The following is a 17,451-nucleotide window of genomic DNA, read 5'->3' on the forward strand; positions in this document are numbered from 1 at the left end:
CATGAGAGACACAGAGAGAGAGGCAGAGACACAGGCACAGGGAGAAGCGGGCTCCCTGCAGGGAGCCTGACATGGGACTCGATCCCAGGTTTCCAGGATCACGCCCTGGGCTGAAGGCGGTGCTAAACCTCTGAGCTACCCGGGCTGCCCGATGCCCCGGTTTTTGCCATTTTTAAAATAAATCTTGGGCCAGTCTGCTCCTCCCTTGCTCTGTCACCTTGGGCACCTCTCTGGCCTGAGCCTCAATGTACCCATCAGGACAGTAGGGACCTTGACGATAGTGAAATGAGCCAGCACCTACCGTGGACTTGCACCCCTGCTTGGCAGGTGTAAGCACTTGGTAAACGACAGCCCTGTCCTCCTCCGCTCCCCGTTGTGATGGAGTCTGGAATGAGTTCCCTAGGCTGCCCCGAGCCTCAGTTTCCCCAAATGAAGGGTGACGTTGGGATGCTGGCTATGCAGTTCCATCCGGACGCCTGGCCCTGGGGGCCCCTGGTGATGGGCCGGGGATCGGGCTCCTCCACCTGTCCACACGGGAAGAAGGTGCAGCCGGCGTGAGGGCCCGGAGCACCGTGAGACGGGCAGTGAGGGGATTCTCATTCCCGCCTGGGACTCTGTGGAGCTCCCCGAGACCCCACAAGTTAACCTGCACATCCCCACCTTGAAGACCCACCGCCCAGCTGTCTTCTCGGGTTCGGTCCCGGTGCAGCGGCCAGGCCACCCCACCAGGCTCCCAGTGTCCCACCTGGCCCCTCTGAGCCTCGGTCTCCCCACCGGGATTGACAGGCTGTCTCCCCTGAACCCAGATTTGTTGGCCTGCCCCTGAGCCGGTTGCTAGGTGTGCGAGATCAGGCCAGGAAGCCGGTGAAGCCCAATGCCACTCTGGAGAAATACTTCCTCACGAAAGGGTGGAAGCCCAAGGAGGTGAGAGGCCCCCCATACCCCCCTCCATCGCCATCGGCCTGCACAGCCCCCTGTGGGTGGGGCCTGATTGTCAGGAACGGGGAAAGCCCGGGGCAGTCTCTGCACCCCCACAGTGCTCCTGTCCTGCCCCCCACCAGCCATGACCCCCGCAAGCCATCCCAGCTGTTGGGGGAACAGATCCTGGGCCGGGTGCAGGGGGAGCAGGGAGGCCTCTGGGGCGACCAGAGCAGGCCTGCGACCTCCCCGTTGCTGTCCGCAGACAGGGCCCTCTCCCTCCCTTGTCAGCCTCCCTCTGCATGTAGGGTAGGAGGCAAGGCCTCAGTGGAGCCACTGTTCTGGAAGGGTATAGAATAAAGCTCTGTGGGGGAGGAGGCTGGCCCACCCCCAGCCCCATTCTTAGCCCCAGTCCCCACCAGCCACCTGCCTCTCCTGTGAGCAGGGCTGGTTTTCATGTGGTCTGTTTGGGGGCCACCCCCCACCCCCATGGGCCTCCCTACTTCCCATGTCCATAGGTAGACAGTCCTACAGGCGAGGTCTGGGGTGGGAGTGGGGGTACACAGCTGGGTCTCATCTGTCCTGGGACAGGGCCAGGGAGCCCTGGGTGACCCTCCCCCCTCCCCCCAGCCCCAGATGGCCCTCCTCGCTGCCCAGTGCGGCCTGACGCTGCAGCAGACCCAGCGCTGGTTCCGGAGGCGCCGGAATCAGGACCGGCCCTGCCTGACCAAGAAGTTCTGTGAGGCCAGGTGAGCCCAGGGCAGGCCGATTTCAGGGGGGACCCTGGGGGTGCAGGGGGAGGGCCCCTCCGGCCGCTGCCTCATGGGCTCCCTCCCCGACCACAGCTGGAGGTTTAGCTTCTACGCCTGCGCCTTCTTTGGTGGCCTGTCGATCCTCTACCACGTGAGTGTCCCCAGTGCTGGTGCCCTGGGCCTGGACTGGGGGGCGTGGGGTGGGGTGGGGGTGGGGTGGGGGTGGAGGGGCTCTGGCAGAGGAGGGCGCGTGTGCGGAAGCCGGGAGAGCACTTGGAGAGGTCGCGGCAGGCGTCCACTCAGGTGCCAGCGGAGGACTTGCTGTGTGTGGGAGCGGGGGTCGGAGTGAGAGCAGCCCTGGGGAGCCCCCCCGCCCCCACAGGGTAGAGGGCCGGGCTCTGACCTTTGGGCAGCCTCAGACTCCACGTCCCCGCAGGAGTCGTGGCTGTGGATGCCGGAAATGTGCTGGGACAATTACCCGCTTCAGGTGAGCAGCAGGTAGGGGGCTTGCAGGCTGGGGGAGTGGGGGGGTCAGACTTCCTTCAGCCACCTGGACATCACACGATTCCTGAGTTCCACTCTGTATTTCTGCCTCCCCTGTGTAAGGGAAGGGGGTTAGACGCCAGGCAACTCAGAGCGGGAGCTGCCACAAAACCACTGCCCTTGACTACCCCCGGGGACAGGGAGCTCACCCCTTCTTCACTCACTGGGATTCCAGGGTCCTGGTTTTGAGCAAACAGGGAGGGGCCCTGAGCCATGACCCTGCCCCGGGGGAGCCTCCCCGCCCCCAGCTAACCTGGCCCGCACCCCACAGCCCCTGAAACCGGCCCTGTACTATTGGTACCTCCTGGAACTGAGCTTCTACATCTCGCTGCTGATGACGCTGCCCTTTGATGTCAGGCGCAAGGTGAGGCCAGGCCAAGGATCTGGCTGGGAAGGGAGGCCCTGGGGGAGTTGTGACCCAGTCTCCCATGGGGAGGGGTGGCCTCACCCCAAACTCTCAGACCCCCTCCCCTCCAGTGCCTCAGATGGGAGGCCCCGGGTCCACAAGGTGCAGGTGGGCTACCCCTCCCCCGCCTCACCGCCCAGCCTCATCCCTGCGTGACCCACCCTCTCCCGCAGGACTTCAAGGAGCAGGTGGCGCACCACTTCGTGACCATCATCCTGATCAGCTTCTCCTACAGCTCCAACCTGCTGCGCATCGGCTCCCTGGTGCTGCTGCTGCACGACGCCTCCGACTACCTCCTGGAGGTGGGCCTGGCTCCGCCTGACCCCTGCGCCTGACCCCTCCGCCCAGGGAGGCCCCGCCCCCTCCACCTCCACCTCCACGAGGCCCTGCCTCCCTCTACCTCCGGCCGTGAGGCCCCGCCCCTGCCCACCTCCACCTCCACGAGGCTCCACCTCCACGGGGCCCCGCCCCCTTCTGGCCTCCAGGGAAATGAAGTTTCTCACGCCCCCTCCCAGAGGCATACTGCTTCACCTTTCTAGGCAGTTCCTGGAGAGGAGGCCCTGCCCTTTGCAGCATCCTCCTTCCCACCTGCTCCACCAGCCCCACCCCCCTCACCGTTGGCCTGAGGCCGGTTCTCTCTGCTGCCCTCCCCAGGCCGGTAAGATGTTCAATTACACGCCCTGGAGGAAGGTGTGCGACACCCTCTTCATCGTCTTCTCCTTGGTCTTCTTCTATACTCGCCTCGTGCTCTTCCCTACGCGGTGAGTCTGCCCTCGGGTCGGTTGGGGCGCAGAGTGGGTGTGTCTGAGATCCAGCCCTGCCTCATCCTCAGTCGGGGGGTGTGGGGGAGGCTTCCAGGCTTCCTGGTACTGGGCACAGTGTATGCAAAGGCCCAGTGGTAGGAGAGGCAGAAATCTGGGCTCAGACATTCTCCACATAGAGGAGGAGGCAGGGTTCAGGCACCTGCTCACTAAAGTCTTTGCCCAGTTGGTTTGCTGAGCCTCTCACAGCACAGGGAGCAACATGAAGATCGCTTGGTTAAATGAAGCAGACATGGGTGAGTGAGGACTATAATAAATACGGTAAACAAATAGCATATAAAGCATGAGAGAGTGATGTGCTGAAGAGAAAATGAGGTCAGGAAGGGCACAGGAAGTGTGTAGGTAGTTGGAATTAGGGTGGTCAGCGAAGACATCACTGACGGCATTCACACAGAGAGCCTGGAGGGAGAGAACCGCACTGAGCCTAGGGGAAGAGTGGTCCAGGCAGCAGGCACAGCATGTGCAAAGTCCCTGGGGCAGGACTAGGCTTGGTGTGGAGGTACAGCAAGGAGGCCCATGTGGCTGGAGCCCAGTGAGCGAGGTGGGGTAGGGAAGAGGGGACAGGGCAGGTCTTTGGGGGCTTTGGGGGCCTCAGGGAGGACATAGGCTTTTACCCCAGTGAGGAGGGAGCCCTGGAGGGCTGTGGGCAGAAGAGGGACAGACCAGGCTCACAGGTGCCCTCTGGTGGCTGCTGCTGGGGAACAGCTGGTGAGAGGCCGGAACAGGAACTGGCAAGGGGGGCAGCGGAGCTCGGCAGGTTGGGTGGAGGAGACTGTGTGGGCCATGTGAAGTGCTGTGACCAGTAGAGCTGGACCAGTGCAGGTGACAGGTGGGTACCCTCAGGGTCAGTTGAGGGTCACGAAATGGGTCTGAGCTCAGAGTTGCTGCTTGAGGAGCAAGAGCTCAGCTCTGGCTGTGCTGGTTTGAGGGGTCTGTGGAGACCCCAGAAATGTCAGGAAGGAGGCAATGGGCACACCAGCCTGGGCTTCTGGAGAGAGGCATAAATGTGCAGAGTTTGCACCACAAGATTAGATGGGGCCACAGGGGGCCAGGTGTGGACAGAGCCCTGTCCTCGAGCCCCCTGATATTTGCCAGTCAGGGGACCCTGTGGAGGCCCTGAAGCCATGTGGGGGCGCATCGGGGAGGGCGGGCCAGCTGGCTGAGCAAGGCCCATCACTGATGATCCCACCGGCAAGCTGGGGGCTGGCGGGGGGTTGGGAGAGCTCACTGCCGGGGCTCTGAGGACAGAAGAGAAAGTGTGAAAGAACACCCAGAGGAGCAGCTGGGCCTCTGAGCATCCCCTTGGGGTTCCAGGTCATGAACGACCAGTCAGGAAGCTGTGAGTTCTAACAACTTAATGTGACCCGGTGAGGAGAGGGGCTTAAATGCCCAGCTAAAGAGCATCGCTGTCACTCACTCGGGGGTGGGGTGCGCAGAGGGAGCCATGGAAGGTTCTGGAGCAAGGAGGGCCACACAAGTGAGCAGGGCTGCAGCCGCTGGTGAAGCCCCTCCTCTGGGTCCTGCCCCACCCCCGCTATAGGATCCTCTACACCACGTACTACGACTCCATTGCCCAGTGGGACACCTTCTTCGGCTACTACTTCTGCAACACTCTCCTGATGGCGCTGCAGCTGCTGCACGTGTTCTGGTCTTGCCTCATCCTTCGCATGATCTACAGCTTCGTGAAGAAGGGCCGGGTAGGGCCGGGGAGGGGTGGCCGGCATGTGCCTCCCTGTGGGCCCCCCCAGCCCTGCCCACGCCTCATGCCCCCCCCCCATTCCCCAGATGGAGAAGGATGTCCGCAGCGACGTGGAGGAGTCCGACTCGAGCGACGGCGAGGTGGCCCAGGAGCACCTGCTGCTGAAGAACGGCGCTGCTCACAGGCCCGGCGCGGCCCCCGCAGACGGTCCCCGGAGCCGGCTGGTGGGGCGGGTGGCCAACGGGCACACTGCGACCACATAGCCAGCCCAGGATGGCCTCGAGGGCCTGCCCCTGTGCCCTGGGGCTTGGATTTGTGGGGCTGCTGGACTGGAGGCTCTGGAGACGGGGACAGCCCTCCCCCAGGGTCAGGAGGAGGGCGGATGATCTGTCTCCAGCCCCCTCAATGCCTTCCCTCCCCTCCCCTCCCCCCTTCTCCCCTCCCCCCTTCTCCTCCTTCACTTCCCCTTGGGCACCTGGACAGAGCTCGGGAGGGTGGGCAGCAGGTCGACGCTGCAGCCCTCCAGAGCCACCTCCAGGCTGAAAGGCGTCCAATAAAACTTGAACGGAGCCACATTCTCTTGAGAGCTATGTCCCTGTTCTAGTTCCTCCTGCATCCCCGGAGGCCCCCAGGGGACTCTAATTACACTCCCATCTGCCCCCAGGGACTCAGCAAGCAGTGAAGATGCCCCCCCCCCACCTCCCCAGGTGAGTCCCTGGCTCCCAGCTGACACTGCAGCCAAGCCACCTCTTTCCAATACAGGGCAGCCTTGGGCCAGCCACGCGCAGCCCCAGCTTCCAGGTGACACGGTACAGGGCTCACATATGTCAGAGGCTGGGCAGCCACTGCTCAAGGCTGCAGAATTCTGGGCACCCCCGCCCCCGGAGGGGGAAAATCGGGCCCAGGAGAGGAGTTCCTTTGGGCTTCCCCAGGATCAGCCCAGGGAAGGTCACCACCTCTTGGGGAGCCCTCTGTGGGCAGGGCACCCTCCTCGAGACAGGCTGAGGGAGCCGGGACCCCCAGCTCCAGAAGTCAGGGCCACAAGGCCCCATGCAGGGCCAGATGTGCCGCCTCCAGGGGCACCGAAGAGAAGAGGCATGGGAGTGGGAGGTAGCAGAGGACAGGGACATGGGGGAGAGGAAGGGTGTTAGGGGGCAGATCACCAACAGCGAGACAGAAGAGGGGAAATACAAGAGGAGCAGAGGTAGGAGAGGAAGAGGAGGGCTAGGAGGGTGGGGGGAGCAGAAGACCCCCAAGCTGGACCCTGGGGAGGCAGGGGGATGAATCTGGTCCTGCTGCTCCACAAAGGGGAAGAGGAAGGGCCTCTCTGTCTCCGCTGGGAGGGACACTGGGAACAGAGACTGGAAGGACAGGGAAGGGACAGACAAACAGGAGGACAGGAAGGAGAGACCCTGAGGGGCCAGAGGAAGAGGCGCTGGGAGAGGAGGCAGGGACTAAGGAGAAGGAGATGTTTCGGACAAGATCGGACAAGATGCAAAGATCTGGAGGGAAGGGAAAGGAGAATCCAAGCAGGAGTTACCCAAAAGGAATGTGAAGGACGAATGTTAAGAGAAAGACAAGCAATCAATTAGCCCTTGGTTTCCAAACATCTATGAAGAGAGCTGATCTGAGGGGTGCCCGGGTGGCTCAGTCGGTGAAGCGTCTGCCTTCGGCTCAGGTGTTGATCCCAGAATCCTGGGATTCAGCAGGGAGTCTGCTTCTCCCTCTCTGCCCCCTTTGCCACACTCATGCTCCCTCTGAAATAAATAAAATCTTAAAAAAAAAAAAAAAAAAAAAAAGCTGATCTGAGAAGAGGAGGAGGGAGGAAGGGTGCAAACGGAAAGACGCTCAAGCTCACTCAACGGAAGCAAGGGGCAACCAAAGATCACAGTGAAATCCCTTTCTCACCAGCTGTCCTGGCACAAACACTGTCGACACCCACTGTTGGGACTGGCAGGGAAAAGGTCATGGTGGGTCCCAAGTGCACTTAAAAGTCAGCAAGAAACGACAAACCGGTCTACACAAGAAAATAGGACCAAAAGACAGGGCCATTTAGAGCAGAGCAAACAGTCAAGGCCAATAAACGCAAGAAGAGGGAGTCAGTCTCATTAAGGACCAGGGATATGCAAAGCGAGGCTAGCAGATGCCACTCTAGACCCATTCAATTGGCGAAAAGAAACTGGACAAAGCGAGTGCTAGAGAAGACGGGGATCAAGAATATAACAGTGGAAAAAAAAAAAAAGAATATAACAGCGGGAAGTGTGAGTTGGTATAATCGTTTTAGAAATCCACTCAGCATCGTGTAAAATTCTAGAGTTGAAAACAACAAAGGAAATGATTACCGTTTAGGCAGGAACATCTGTTCTAGTGGGGCTGTTTCATTAGTAAAAGGGAAATATAAACAGAATTGTGATGTTACATTTGAGCTTGGGGGCAGGACGATGGGATTCAGATAGACATACAGCCACTGTTTTGGCCTTCAGACTTACGAAGCGTGGCGACAGATACTCATAATAAATGTAACTTAAAAGGGATATGCAAAAAGACAACCTACAGAACAGGAGGAAATATTTGCAAACCATAGATCTGAAAAGGGACTAGTACCCAGAATATATAAAGAACTCCTGAAACATGACAGTAGCAAAAAAAAAAGAAAGAAAAGAAACACAACAGTAGCAACAGGAAACAGTGGGCAATGGACTTGAACTGACATTTCTCCAAAGATACACGAGTGGCCAACAAGCACATGAAAAGAGGTTCAACATCGTAAGTCCTAGGGAAATGTAAATCAAAACCACAAGAGAGTATTTCACATCCATAAGGATGGATAAAAAGCAAAAACAAAACAAAAAATAAAACACTGCTGGTAAATATGTGCAAAAAGGAACAACCCACATACTTTGCTGGTAGGAATGTAAAACTTAACCAGTTTAACCAGTGATTAACCATCACTGTGGTTTGACAATTCCTCAAAAAGTTAAATTGTCATATGACCCCAACATTTCCACTCTAGGTGTGCACACCCAGAGAATTGAAAACAGTTAAACAATACTTGTACATGAATATACAGCATCATAGCAACATCATTCACAATCACCAAAACAAAAGGTTGGTTAGGAAACAACCTAAATGTCCCATCGGTGGGCAGGTGGGTAAACAGATTGTGGCATATCCATACCAAGAAATATTACTCAGCCAGAAAAAGGAAATACTAAACCATGCTACAACGTGGACAAACCCCAAAAACGTTAAACTACACCAAAGAAGCCAGACACAAAAGGCCACACATTTTAAGTTCCTTTTATGTGAAATTTCCAGAAGAGCTAAACCTATTTAAAAAAATCGAATGCACATTTATAGTTACCAGGGGGCTGGGAGAAAAGGACGGAATAGGAAATACCTATTTAGTGGGTAGAGATTTTTTTTTTTTTTCAGAGTGAATCTTACTAAAGAACTCCCAAGGGCATCTGGCTGGCTCAGTTGTAGAGCACATGACTCCTGATCTCAAGATTGTGGGTTCGAGCCCCACAATGGATGTGGAGATTACTTATAATCAAAAGAAAGAAAAGAACAGAACCCCCAAATATCAGTGAGTAGAAGAGCTACCCAAAAGAAAAGAGGTCAACAGGATATGAACAAACACGTCACAGAAGTAGAAGTAGTAAACATGGGGAAATACAATGGAATATTAATCTTAAAAAGGAATGAAATTCTGATACATGCTGTGACATAGATAAACTTTGAGGACATTATGTTAATTGAAATAAGCCAGACAAATCTTGTGTGAGTCCATTTACGACATGTCTAAAGTAGTCAAATTCACAGCAAGCAGAATGGGGGTTGCCAGGGGCAGGAGGAAGGGAAAATGAAGAATGATTTAAAGGGTATAGAGTTTCTGTTTTGCAAGATAAAAAGGATTCTGGAGATTGGTTACAATGTGAATTGTAACTGAACTATACACTTAAAAACAGTTACAATAGTAATTTTTATGTCACGTGTATTTTACCACAATTAAAAAACAACATGGAAAAAAATAAAAATAAAATAAAAAACAACAACATGGGAAAGTCAGTACACTAGGAATAGAGGGGGACTTCCTCAATTTGATAAAGAGTATCTACCAAAACCCCACAGCTAGCATCATACTTAGTGGGGAGAAGCTTGAAGCTTTCTGACTAAGAACAGGACCAAGGCAAGGATGTAGAACTGCCTTTCAAAGATCCTACTAGAAGTATTAGCTGATGCAATAAGACAAGAGATGGAAATAAAAGGGATACAGGTTGAGAAGGAAGGAATAAAACTGTCTTTGTTCACAGAGATGACCATCTACATAGAAAATCCAAAATAGGGCTACCTGGGTGGCTGTGTGGTTGAGCGTCTGCCTTTGGCTCAGGTCGTGATCCTGGGGCCCTGGGATCGAGTCCCGCATCAGGCTCCCTGAAAGGAGTCTGCTTCTCTCTCTGCCTATGTCTCTGCCTGTGTCTCTCATGAATAAATAAAATCTTGTTAAAAATCCAAAATAATGGACAAAAAAAATCCTCCTGGAACTAATAAGCTGTTATAGTAATGTAGCAAGATAACAGGTTAATGTACAAAAGTCAATCACTTTCCTATGTACCAGCAATTAAAAAGTCGATCTTGAAACTAAAAGCACAATACCGGGCAGCCCAGGTGGCTCAGGGGTTTAGCACCACCTCCAGCCCAGCCCAGGGCCTGATCCTGGAGACCCGGGATCGAGTCCCACATCAGGCTTCCTGCATGGAGCCTGCTTCTCCCTCCACCTGTGTCTCTGCCTCTCTCTCTCTCTCTCTCAAAAATAAATAAATAAAATCTTTTAAAAAAATAAAATAAAAGCACAATACCATTTACATGATCAGCTGAAAATTAAATACTGTGGTATAGGGCAGCCCGATAGGCTCAGCAGTTTAATGCCACCTTCAGCCCAGGGCGTGATCCTGGAGACCTGGGATCGAGTCCCACATCAGGCTCCCTAAATGGAGCCTGCTTCTCCCTCTACCTGTGTCTCTGCCTCTCTCTCTCTCTCTCTCTGTGTGTGTGTGTGTGTGTGTGTCTCATGAATAAAAATTTTAGGGATCCCTGGGTGGCGCAGCGGTTTAGTTCCTGCCTTTGGCCCAGAGCGCGATCCTGGAGACCCAGGATCAAATCCCACGTCAGGCTCCTGGGATGGAGCCTGCTTCTCCCTCTGCCTGTGTCTCTGCTTCTCTCTCTCTCTCTATCATAAATAAATAAATAAATCTTTAAAAAAAATTTTAAAAATACTGTGGTATAAATCTAACAAGGTACAAGTTCTTTTTTTTAAGATTTTATTTATTTATGAGAGAGAGCACAAGTGAGCAGGGAGGGGCAGAGGCAGAGGGAGAGGGAGAGGCAGACTCCTTGCTGAGCAGGGAACTCCACACGAGGCTCAATCCCAGGACCCCAAGATCATGACCTGAGCTGAAGGCAGACGCTTAACCGACTGAGCCACCCAGGCACCCCTCATCCAAGTTCTATATGAGTAAAACTACAAAACCTGATGAAAGGAATACAAGAAGAACTAAATGAATGGAGAGGTATCCATGTTCATGGACAGGAAGACTCCATATTGGCAACCCATTAGTTCTTCCCAACTTGATGTGATGCAATGTGCTTCCAGTCAAAATCCCAGCAAGTTTTCTCAGTATTAACAATACCTGACCCTAAGGTTTATGTGGAAAAGCAAAATCCCACAAGAGGCAGCACAGTATTGAAGAACGCTCTTTCTCGACTCCATCTTCGCGGTAGCTGTTGCGGTATCCGCGGTTCAGTCGCCGACATGCAGCTCTTTGTCCGCGCCCAGGAGCTACACACCCTTGAGGTGACCGGCCAGGGGATGGTCGCCCAAATCAAGGCTCATGTAGCCTCGCTGGAGGGCATCGCCCTGGAAGATCAAGTCCTGCTCCTGGCAGGCTCGCCTCTAGAGGATGAGGCTACCCTAGGTCAGTGTGGAGTGGAGGCTCTGACCACCCTGGAGGTAGCCAGCCGCATGCTTGGAGGTAAAGTCCATGGTTCCCTGGCCTGTGCTGGGAAAGTAAGAGGGCAGACTCCCAAGGTGGCCGAACAGGAGAAAAAGAAGAAGACAGGCCGAGCCAAGCGACAAATGCAGTACAACCGACGCTTTGTCAATGTTGTGCCCACCTTTGGCAAGAAGAAGGGCCCCAATGCCAACTCTTAAGTCCATTGTAATCCTGGCTCTCCCCAATAAAGCCACTTGGTTCAGTCATTTAAAAAAAAAAATGAAGAAGAACAAAGTCAGAGGACGACACTACCCAATGTCAGGACTTACTACAAAGCTGTGATAACCAAGACAGTATGGCACTGGTGAAAGAACAGACAAACAGATCAATGGAAGAGAACAGAGCCCAGAAATACACCCACACAAGTACAGTCAACTGATCTTTGACAAAGGAGCAAAGTCAATGCAGTAGAGAAAAGACCATCTTTTCCACAATGATGGAACATTTGGAACAACTGGACGTCCACAGGGCGAAAATGAATCTAGACACAGAGTTTATACCCTCCACAAATAAATTCAGAATGAATCACAAGGCTAAATGTAAAAATACCAAACTATAAAACTCCTAGAACATAACAGGAGAAACCCTAGATGACCTTGGGTTTTGCGGTAACTTCTCAGACACACCATCAATGGCGTGATCCATGAGAAAAAGAATTGATAGGCTGGATTCTATTATAATGAAAAATGTCTGGGTGCCTGGGTGCCTCCATTGGTTAAGCCATATAAAAAATCAATCAGCCTCACTTATAGTCAGGAAAATGCCTATTGAAATCACTACGAGGGACGCCTGGGTGGCTCAGCGGTTGAGTGCCTGCCTTTGGCTCAGGGTGTGATCCTGGATTCCCAGGTTCAAGTCCCACATCAGGCTCCTTGCATGCAGCCTGCTTCTCTGTCTGCCTGTGTCTCTGCCTCTCTCTCTCTCTCATGAATAAATAAATCTTAAAAAAAAAAAAAGAAAGAAATCGCCACGAGACTTATTTCCCAACCATGAGGTAGGAAAACAAATTTAAGTTCGACCATATCAAACATTAATGAGATTTGGGGGGAAATTATATTTTCCTGGGGGGCCTGGGTGTGGAGTGGAAATTGATGTGGGTCATTTTTGAAGAGAAGTAGGCACTAATATAATAGCTGAAAATAGGGATGCCTGGGTGGTTCAGCAGTTGAGTGTCTGCTTTCAGCTCAGGGAGTGATCCTGGAGTCCTGGGATCGAGTCCCGCCCGCGCAGGGAACATGCTTCTCCCTCTGCCTATGTCTCTCATGAATAAATACATAAAATCTTTAAATAATAATAATAATGGCTGAAAACATGCTGACCCCACAATCCCACACCTCACTTCTCAGCATCTCATACACAACGGGACTGAGGCCACAGGGGCTTTGTGGCTAGTAGGAAAAAGGAAAGCTATCCAACAGACCCGTAACAGGGAAATGTCCTAGCAAAATGCCTGTGATTCAGTGCCATGTATCTGCGAATTACAGTCATATTACCAACCTGAATAGGCAGCCAAAAGATGCTGTTGAGTAAAGGAAAACAAATTGCAATACACGTAGAATCGCAACATCTACATAAAAATACGAAACAAATTATGGAATATATAATTCTAACATAGACTAAAGGACTATATCGTAGCAGGTAATGAAGTTAGAGACCAGAAGGCAATTTCATTATTACTTCCTACTTTTTAAAGATGCATTTATTTAAAAATTATTTGTATATATTTTTTAAGATTTTTTTTTTAAGTAGCCTCTACACCCAATTTGGGGCTCAGACTTACAATCCCAAGGTCAAGAGTCGCATGCTCTACCAACTAAGCCAGCCAGGTGCCCCCCCCCCCAATTATTTGCATATTTTTACCAAAGGCACACAGAAAATAGTAGAAGCAAACATATCAAAATACCAACGGTAATGAATTTGAGGTGTTAGAGATATCGACGATTATTACTTTTTTTCTATTAATATTTCTGTTTTTCATATTTGCCAAAATTCCAGTCAAATAAAATGGGAGGGGGAAAAAAAGGGGGAGAATGAGTTTTTTAACCGAAAAGTGGGCGTAAGCAGGTGTTCACTTTATAAGTATCCACGATGTTTGTTTTGCACACCTTTTTATATATGCCGTTTCACAATAAAACAATAAAAAGCTTTCAAGAACAGCGCGGGGGTGGGGCAGGGCTCCCGGCTGGCTCAGTCGGTGGAGCATGTGACTCTTGATCTCAGGGTTGGGAGCTGGAGCTCTAGGCTGGGCGTAGAGATTTCTTAAAAAACAAACAACAACAACAAAAAGAAACTGCAAACAGGAAACAGGGAGATTGCAGAGAGCAGGCTAGATTCTCCTTTCATACTCCAAATCTATGGAAACAATGGAAGAGTTTTTCTTAGTGTATTTTTTTTAATAAAAATCACATAAAATGAATCATTTTCAAGTGAATGATTCAGTGGCGTGGCGTGCATTTATGAGATTGTGCAACCACCACCTCTCTCCAGGTCCAAGATCTTTTCGTCCCCCCCCACCAAGAGGAAACCCCACCCCGTGAGCACTCATTCTCCCCTCCTCCTTCCTCGCACCCCTGGCAACCACCCATCTGCGTCCTCTCTGGGTTTGCCTCTTCCAAGCAATGGAATCACACAATACGTGACCTATTGTGTCTGGCTCCTTTCCCTGGGCCTTGTGTTCGGAAGGTTCGTTATGCTGTTCATTAGCCTTCATTCCTCTTCATGGATGAATAATATTCCATTGTGTGGCTTAGGTCACATCGGGTTGTTGCATTCCTCTGCTGCCGGACCCTGCGGTCGCTGGCCACTGTGAACCATGCTGCTAAGATCATTTGTGTACAAGTCTTTGAGGACCTGGTTTCAGGTCGGGGGTGTCCTGATGCTCACTGAGGCCCACGCCGCTTACAGCTCATACGTGCTCCACCGTGTTCCCCAGTGTGTCTTCATGTGTTTCTCTTTGCACACTAGTGACTCAGGCATGCTGTCCTGCCTGTCTGTGCTTTCTCTAGGGTTGTTCTGTTTCATTCTAGGTACGAGGTGTTTTTGTTTGTTTGAAGATTTTATTTATTTATTCATGAGAGACACAGAGTGGCAGAGACATAGGCAGAGGAAGAAGCAGGCTCCGTGGGGAGCTCGATGTGGGACTTGATCCCAGGATCCCGGGATCACGACCTGAACCAAAGGCAGATGCTCAACCACTGAGCCACCCAGGTGTCCCTAGATATGAGATTTTTATCCATTCTTTAGAGGGTCCTGTCTAGAGGGCCCACTAGCCCTCTCCAAGATGCTAAAGGCTCACCGTTTAGAGCCTACTTCCATCACCCACCTCGGCCCAGACAAGGCTATTCCTCCAGGAAGCCTTCTGGAATTGCCCTCACCTCTTCTTCACCAGGCTTCCCCACCCCCGATGGATGCTAATACCTTTTGCCTGGTACATCTCAGTCCCCAGCCCTGTCCCCACCACTCAGCCCTGAAAAGCCCATGCAGACGCTAGATTCACAATCCAGGACTGAGAGAACATCAGCCTGGCCAGGACCTCTGAATAGGACCACAGGCACCCAGCCAGGCTCTCCCACGGCAGGAGGCTAAGCTCGGCCAGAGAGGGGACCTGGCAGCACACCAGCAAGTGCACAATAGAGAAAACCGGACGCAAGAAAACAAGGAAATAACACAGATAAAGCAGGAATCGACAAAACAGAGGGCAAAGAGGAACCAAAATGCCAGGAATAAAAACCAAACCCTGGCTCTCTGGAAAGACTAAGGAGATAAACACTTGGAGAGAATGAGCCAGGGGCAAGTGAGTAGAATTTTAAAAATATTTGTGAGGAGGTTAAGAGCAACTGCAGGTCAAAACGATGAGAAATAACAATCGTGTCCAGCCAAACGATGAGAAATAACAACCGCACCCGGCCAGGGAGAAAGGAGATCCCTGTATGCCTGCCGGTGGGAAGCAAACGGGGGTGATTAACAGTATGCTGGGTGAGAATATCGCAGGTCCTCCAAAACACAAACTAGAACTACCATCGATTCAGTAATTCCACTTCTGGGTATTAACCTAAAGGAAATAACATCTGTCTTGAACAGAGGCACCTGGGTGGCTCGGTGGTTGAGCCTCAGGTCGTGATCCCAGGGTCCTGGGATCAAGTTCCGCATCAAGTCCTGCAGCAGGATTCACAAGAGCCAAGTCATAAGAAAGAACCTAAGTGTCGTTCCGTGGATGAGGAAGTGCATAAAGAAAATGAACACATACAACGTAAGAGGGTTCGCCTCAAAAAAAGAAGGAAATCCTGCCATCTCCGACAACAGGGATGGACCTTGAGGGCATTCTGCTCAGTGAGATAAGTCAGAGAGAGAAAGACAAACACCAAAAAAAATAATTAATTAATTAATTAATTAATTAAAAAGCGGGGGGGATCCCTGGGTGGCTCAGCGGTTTAGCGCCTGCCTTTGGCCCAGGGCGCGATCCTGGAGTCTTGGGATCGAGTCCCGCATCGGGCTCCTGGCATGGAGCCTGCTTCTCCCTCCACCTGTGTCTCTGCCTCTCTCTCTATGTCTATCATAAAATAAATAAATAAATAAATAAATCTTAAAAAAAAAAAAAGAAACAAACAGCACATGACCTCACTCGTGGAATAAAAAAAAAAATATCCGAATTCAGATACAAAGAACAGATTGGTGGCTATGGGGGTGGGTGGTAAAAACAAAACACCGAAACATGGGCAGCCTGGGTGGCTCAGTGGTTTAGCGCTGCCTTCAGCCCAGGGCCTGATCCTGGACACCCAGGATCAAGTCCCACATCGGGCTCCCTGCATGGAGCCTGCTTCTCCCTCTGCCTGTGTCTCTGCCTCTCTCTGGGTCTCTCATGAATAAATAAATAAAATCTTAAAAAAAAAAAAAAAAAAAAAGAACACACCAAAACAAAACTAAGGAACTATAGGCCAATAAAGCTGAAGATCTAGAGGAAACGAATACATTCATGGGGAGGACACATAGAATGCAAACAATCATACCAGAAAGAATCAGAAAACTTGAGTATATCCATAAATGTGACTGACATGGAAATAATGGTGGGACAAGTATGTCTCCCTAAAGGACACAACCTAGGGGGTGTTCCAGTCAAGTTTTATCAGCATCTCAGGTAGCAGGTAATTCTCACCTGGTGCAGATTGATATCAGGAATAGGAAAAGAGAGCAAGAAGGGGGGGGAAAGCTGATTTCCTTTCTGGAGGATGGTGCAGCCTACAAACCAAACCAAAGAGGGTACAACACGGATGCACCTCGAAATTCTGAGGCTAAGGGAACGAAGCCAGATGCAGACAGCGATATAGTGCAGGATTCTGTTCCTATGGAATCTCCACAGTGGGCAAGTCCTTGGAGACTCAAGGCAGATTGGTGGTTACCAAGGGAAAGGGAAGAGGAGGGAAGGGGAGGGAAGGGGAGGAGAAAGGAGGAGGGGAGGGGAGGGGAGAAAAGGAACTGCTTAATGAGTATGGGGTTTCCTTCTGCGGTGATGGAAACGTTCTGGAACCAAAGGTGGTGGCTGTACAACACTGTGAATGCACTACATGTCACCGAATTGTTTGCTTTCAAAGGGTTCATTTTCTCATGTAAATCTCACCTCGCTAAAAATAAAAACAGGTAGATTGGAAAATCAGCACCAATCTTCACTACTGTCCTTAGAAGCAGAAATCCTAAATAAAATACTGCTATCTGAATTTCACCATTGGCGGGGGGGGGGGGGGGGGGGGGGCAGGAAATTACATCATGACCAAGGGCAATCTGGCCACGAAGCACAGATGAGTTAACCTCAGAAAATCAGGGTAATTTAACTCTGTCAGCTGACAGGCTTGTTTTTGCCAGCACACCATGTGTGCCTTCTCTGAATTCGGACCTGGGAATGATAGGGCTGGTGCAGCCCACACAACATCCCTGCAAGTCTGTCAGCAGACCAGTGAGGAAAGCAGAAACCATAAACAGCAGAAAGACACTAGCACAGCTTCAAAGGCTTGTCACGTTTCTAATACGTGGAAGGAAGTTCACCTTTAAAAAAAAAAAACAAAAAAAACCCAGAAATCCTGACACCTGCCGCTGCATGGACACACCTTGAAGACACTATGTTAAGTAAAATGAGCCAGGTACAAAAAGCCAAACACTGTCTGATTCCACTTCTACGAGGTCCCTAGAGCAGTAGAGAGACAGAGAGTAGATGGGGAGAGCCGGAGTGGACGCTCTGTGTTCAACGGGGACAGAGTTTCAGTTT

General features: G+C 51.6%; 3 protein-coding genes across 7 annotated transcripts in view; all 3 read left to right on the forward strand.

Annotated features, from left to right (window-relative positions):
• CERS4 (ceramide synthase 4) overlaps positions 1-5,714 on the forward strand; it is a 32,257-nt gene extending 26,543 nt beyond the window's left edge. For all 5 annotated transcript variants that reach the window (XM_025457298.3, XM_025457296.3, XM_025457295.3 and 2 more), the window contains exons 3-11: positions 807-924; positions 1,549-1,667; positions 1,764-1,821; positions 2,107-2,157; positions 2,485-2,577; positions 2,793-2,921; positions 3,274-3,380; positions 4,981-5,137; positions 5,226-5,714. In XM_025457298.3, coding sequence (XP_025313083.1) covers positions 807-924; positions 1,549-1,667; positions 1,764-1,821; positions 2,107-2,157; positions 2,485-2,577; positions 2,793-2,921; positions 3,274-3,380; positions 4,981-5,137; positions 5,226-5,402 — 1,009 coding nt within the window. In that variant the 3' untranslated portion in view covers positions 5,403-5,714. The remainder of the gene's footprint in view (positions 1-806; positions 925-1,548; positions 1,668-1,763; positions 1,822-2,106; positions 2,158-2,484; positions 2,578-2,792; positions 2,922-3,273; positions 3,381-4,980; positions 5,138-5,225) is intronic.
• Positions 1-17,451, forward strand: part of HNRNPM (heterogeneous nuclear ribonucleoprotein M) — a 277,045-nt gene that overhangs the window by 97,615 nt on the left and 161,979 nt on the right. The window lies entirely within an intron of this gene.
• Positions 10,877-11,401, forward strand: LOC112666924 (FAU ubiquitin-like and ribosomal protein S30). The gene has a single exon (XM_035702895.2). The coding sequence runs from the start codon at positions 10,955-10,957 to the stop codon at positions 11,351-11,353; it is 399 nt and encodes a 132-aa protein (XP_035558788.2). The 5' UTR covers positions 10,877-10,954; the 3' UTR covers positions 11,354-11,401.

This window comes from Canis lupus, chromosome 20, assembly GCF_003254725.2.
Source record: "Canis lupus dingo isolate Sandy chromosome 20, ASM325472v2, whole genome shotgun sequence".
Classification (NCBI taxonomy): Eukaryota; Metazoa; Chordata; class Mammalia; order Carnivora; family Canidae; genus Canis; species Canis lupus.

Coding starts and splice junctions, on each gene's coding strand:
- LOC112666924 (XM_035702895.2), top strand. CDS start 10,955: ATGCAGCTCTTTGTCCGCGCCCAGGAGCTACACACCCTTGAGGTGACC.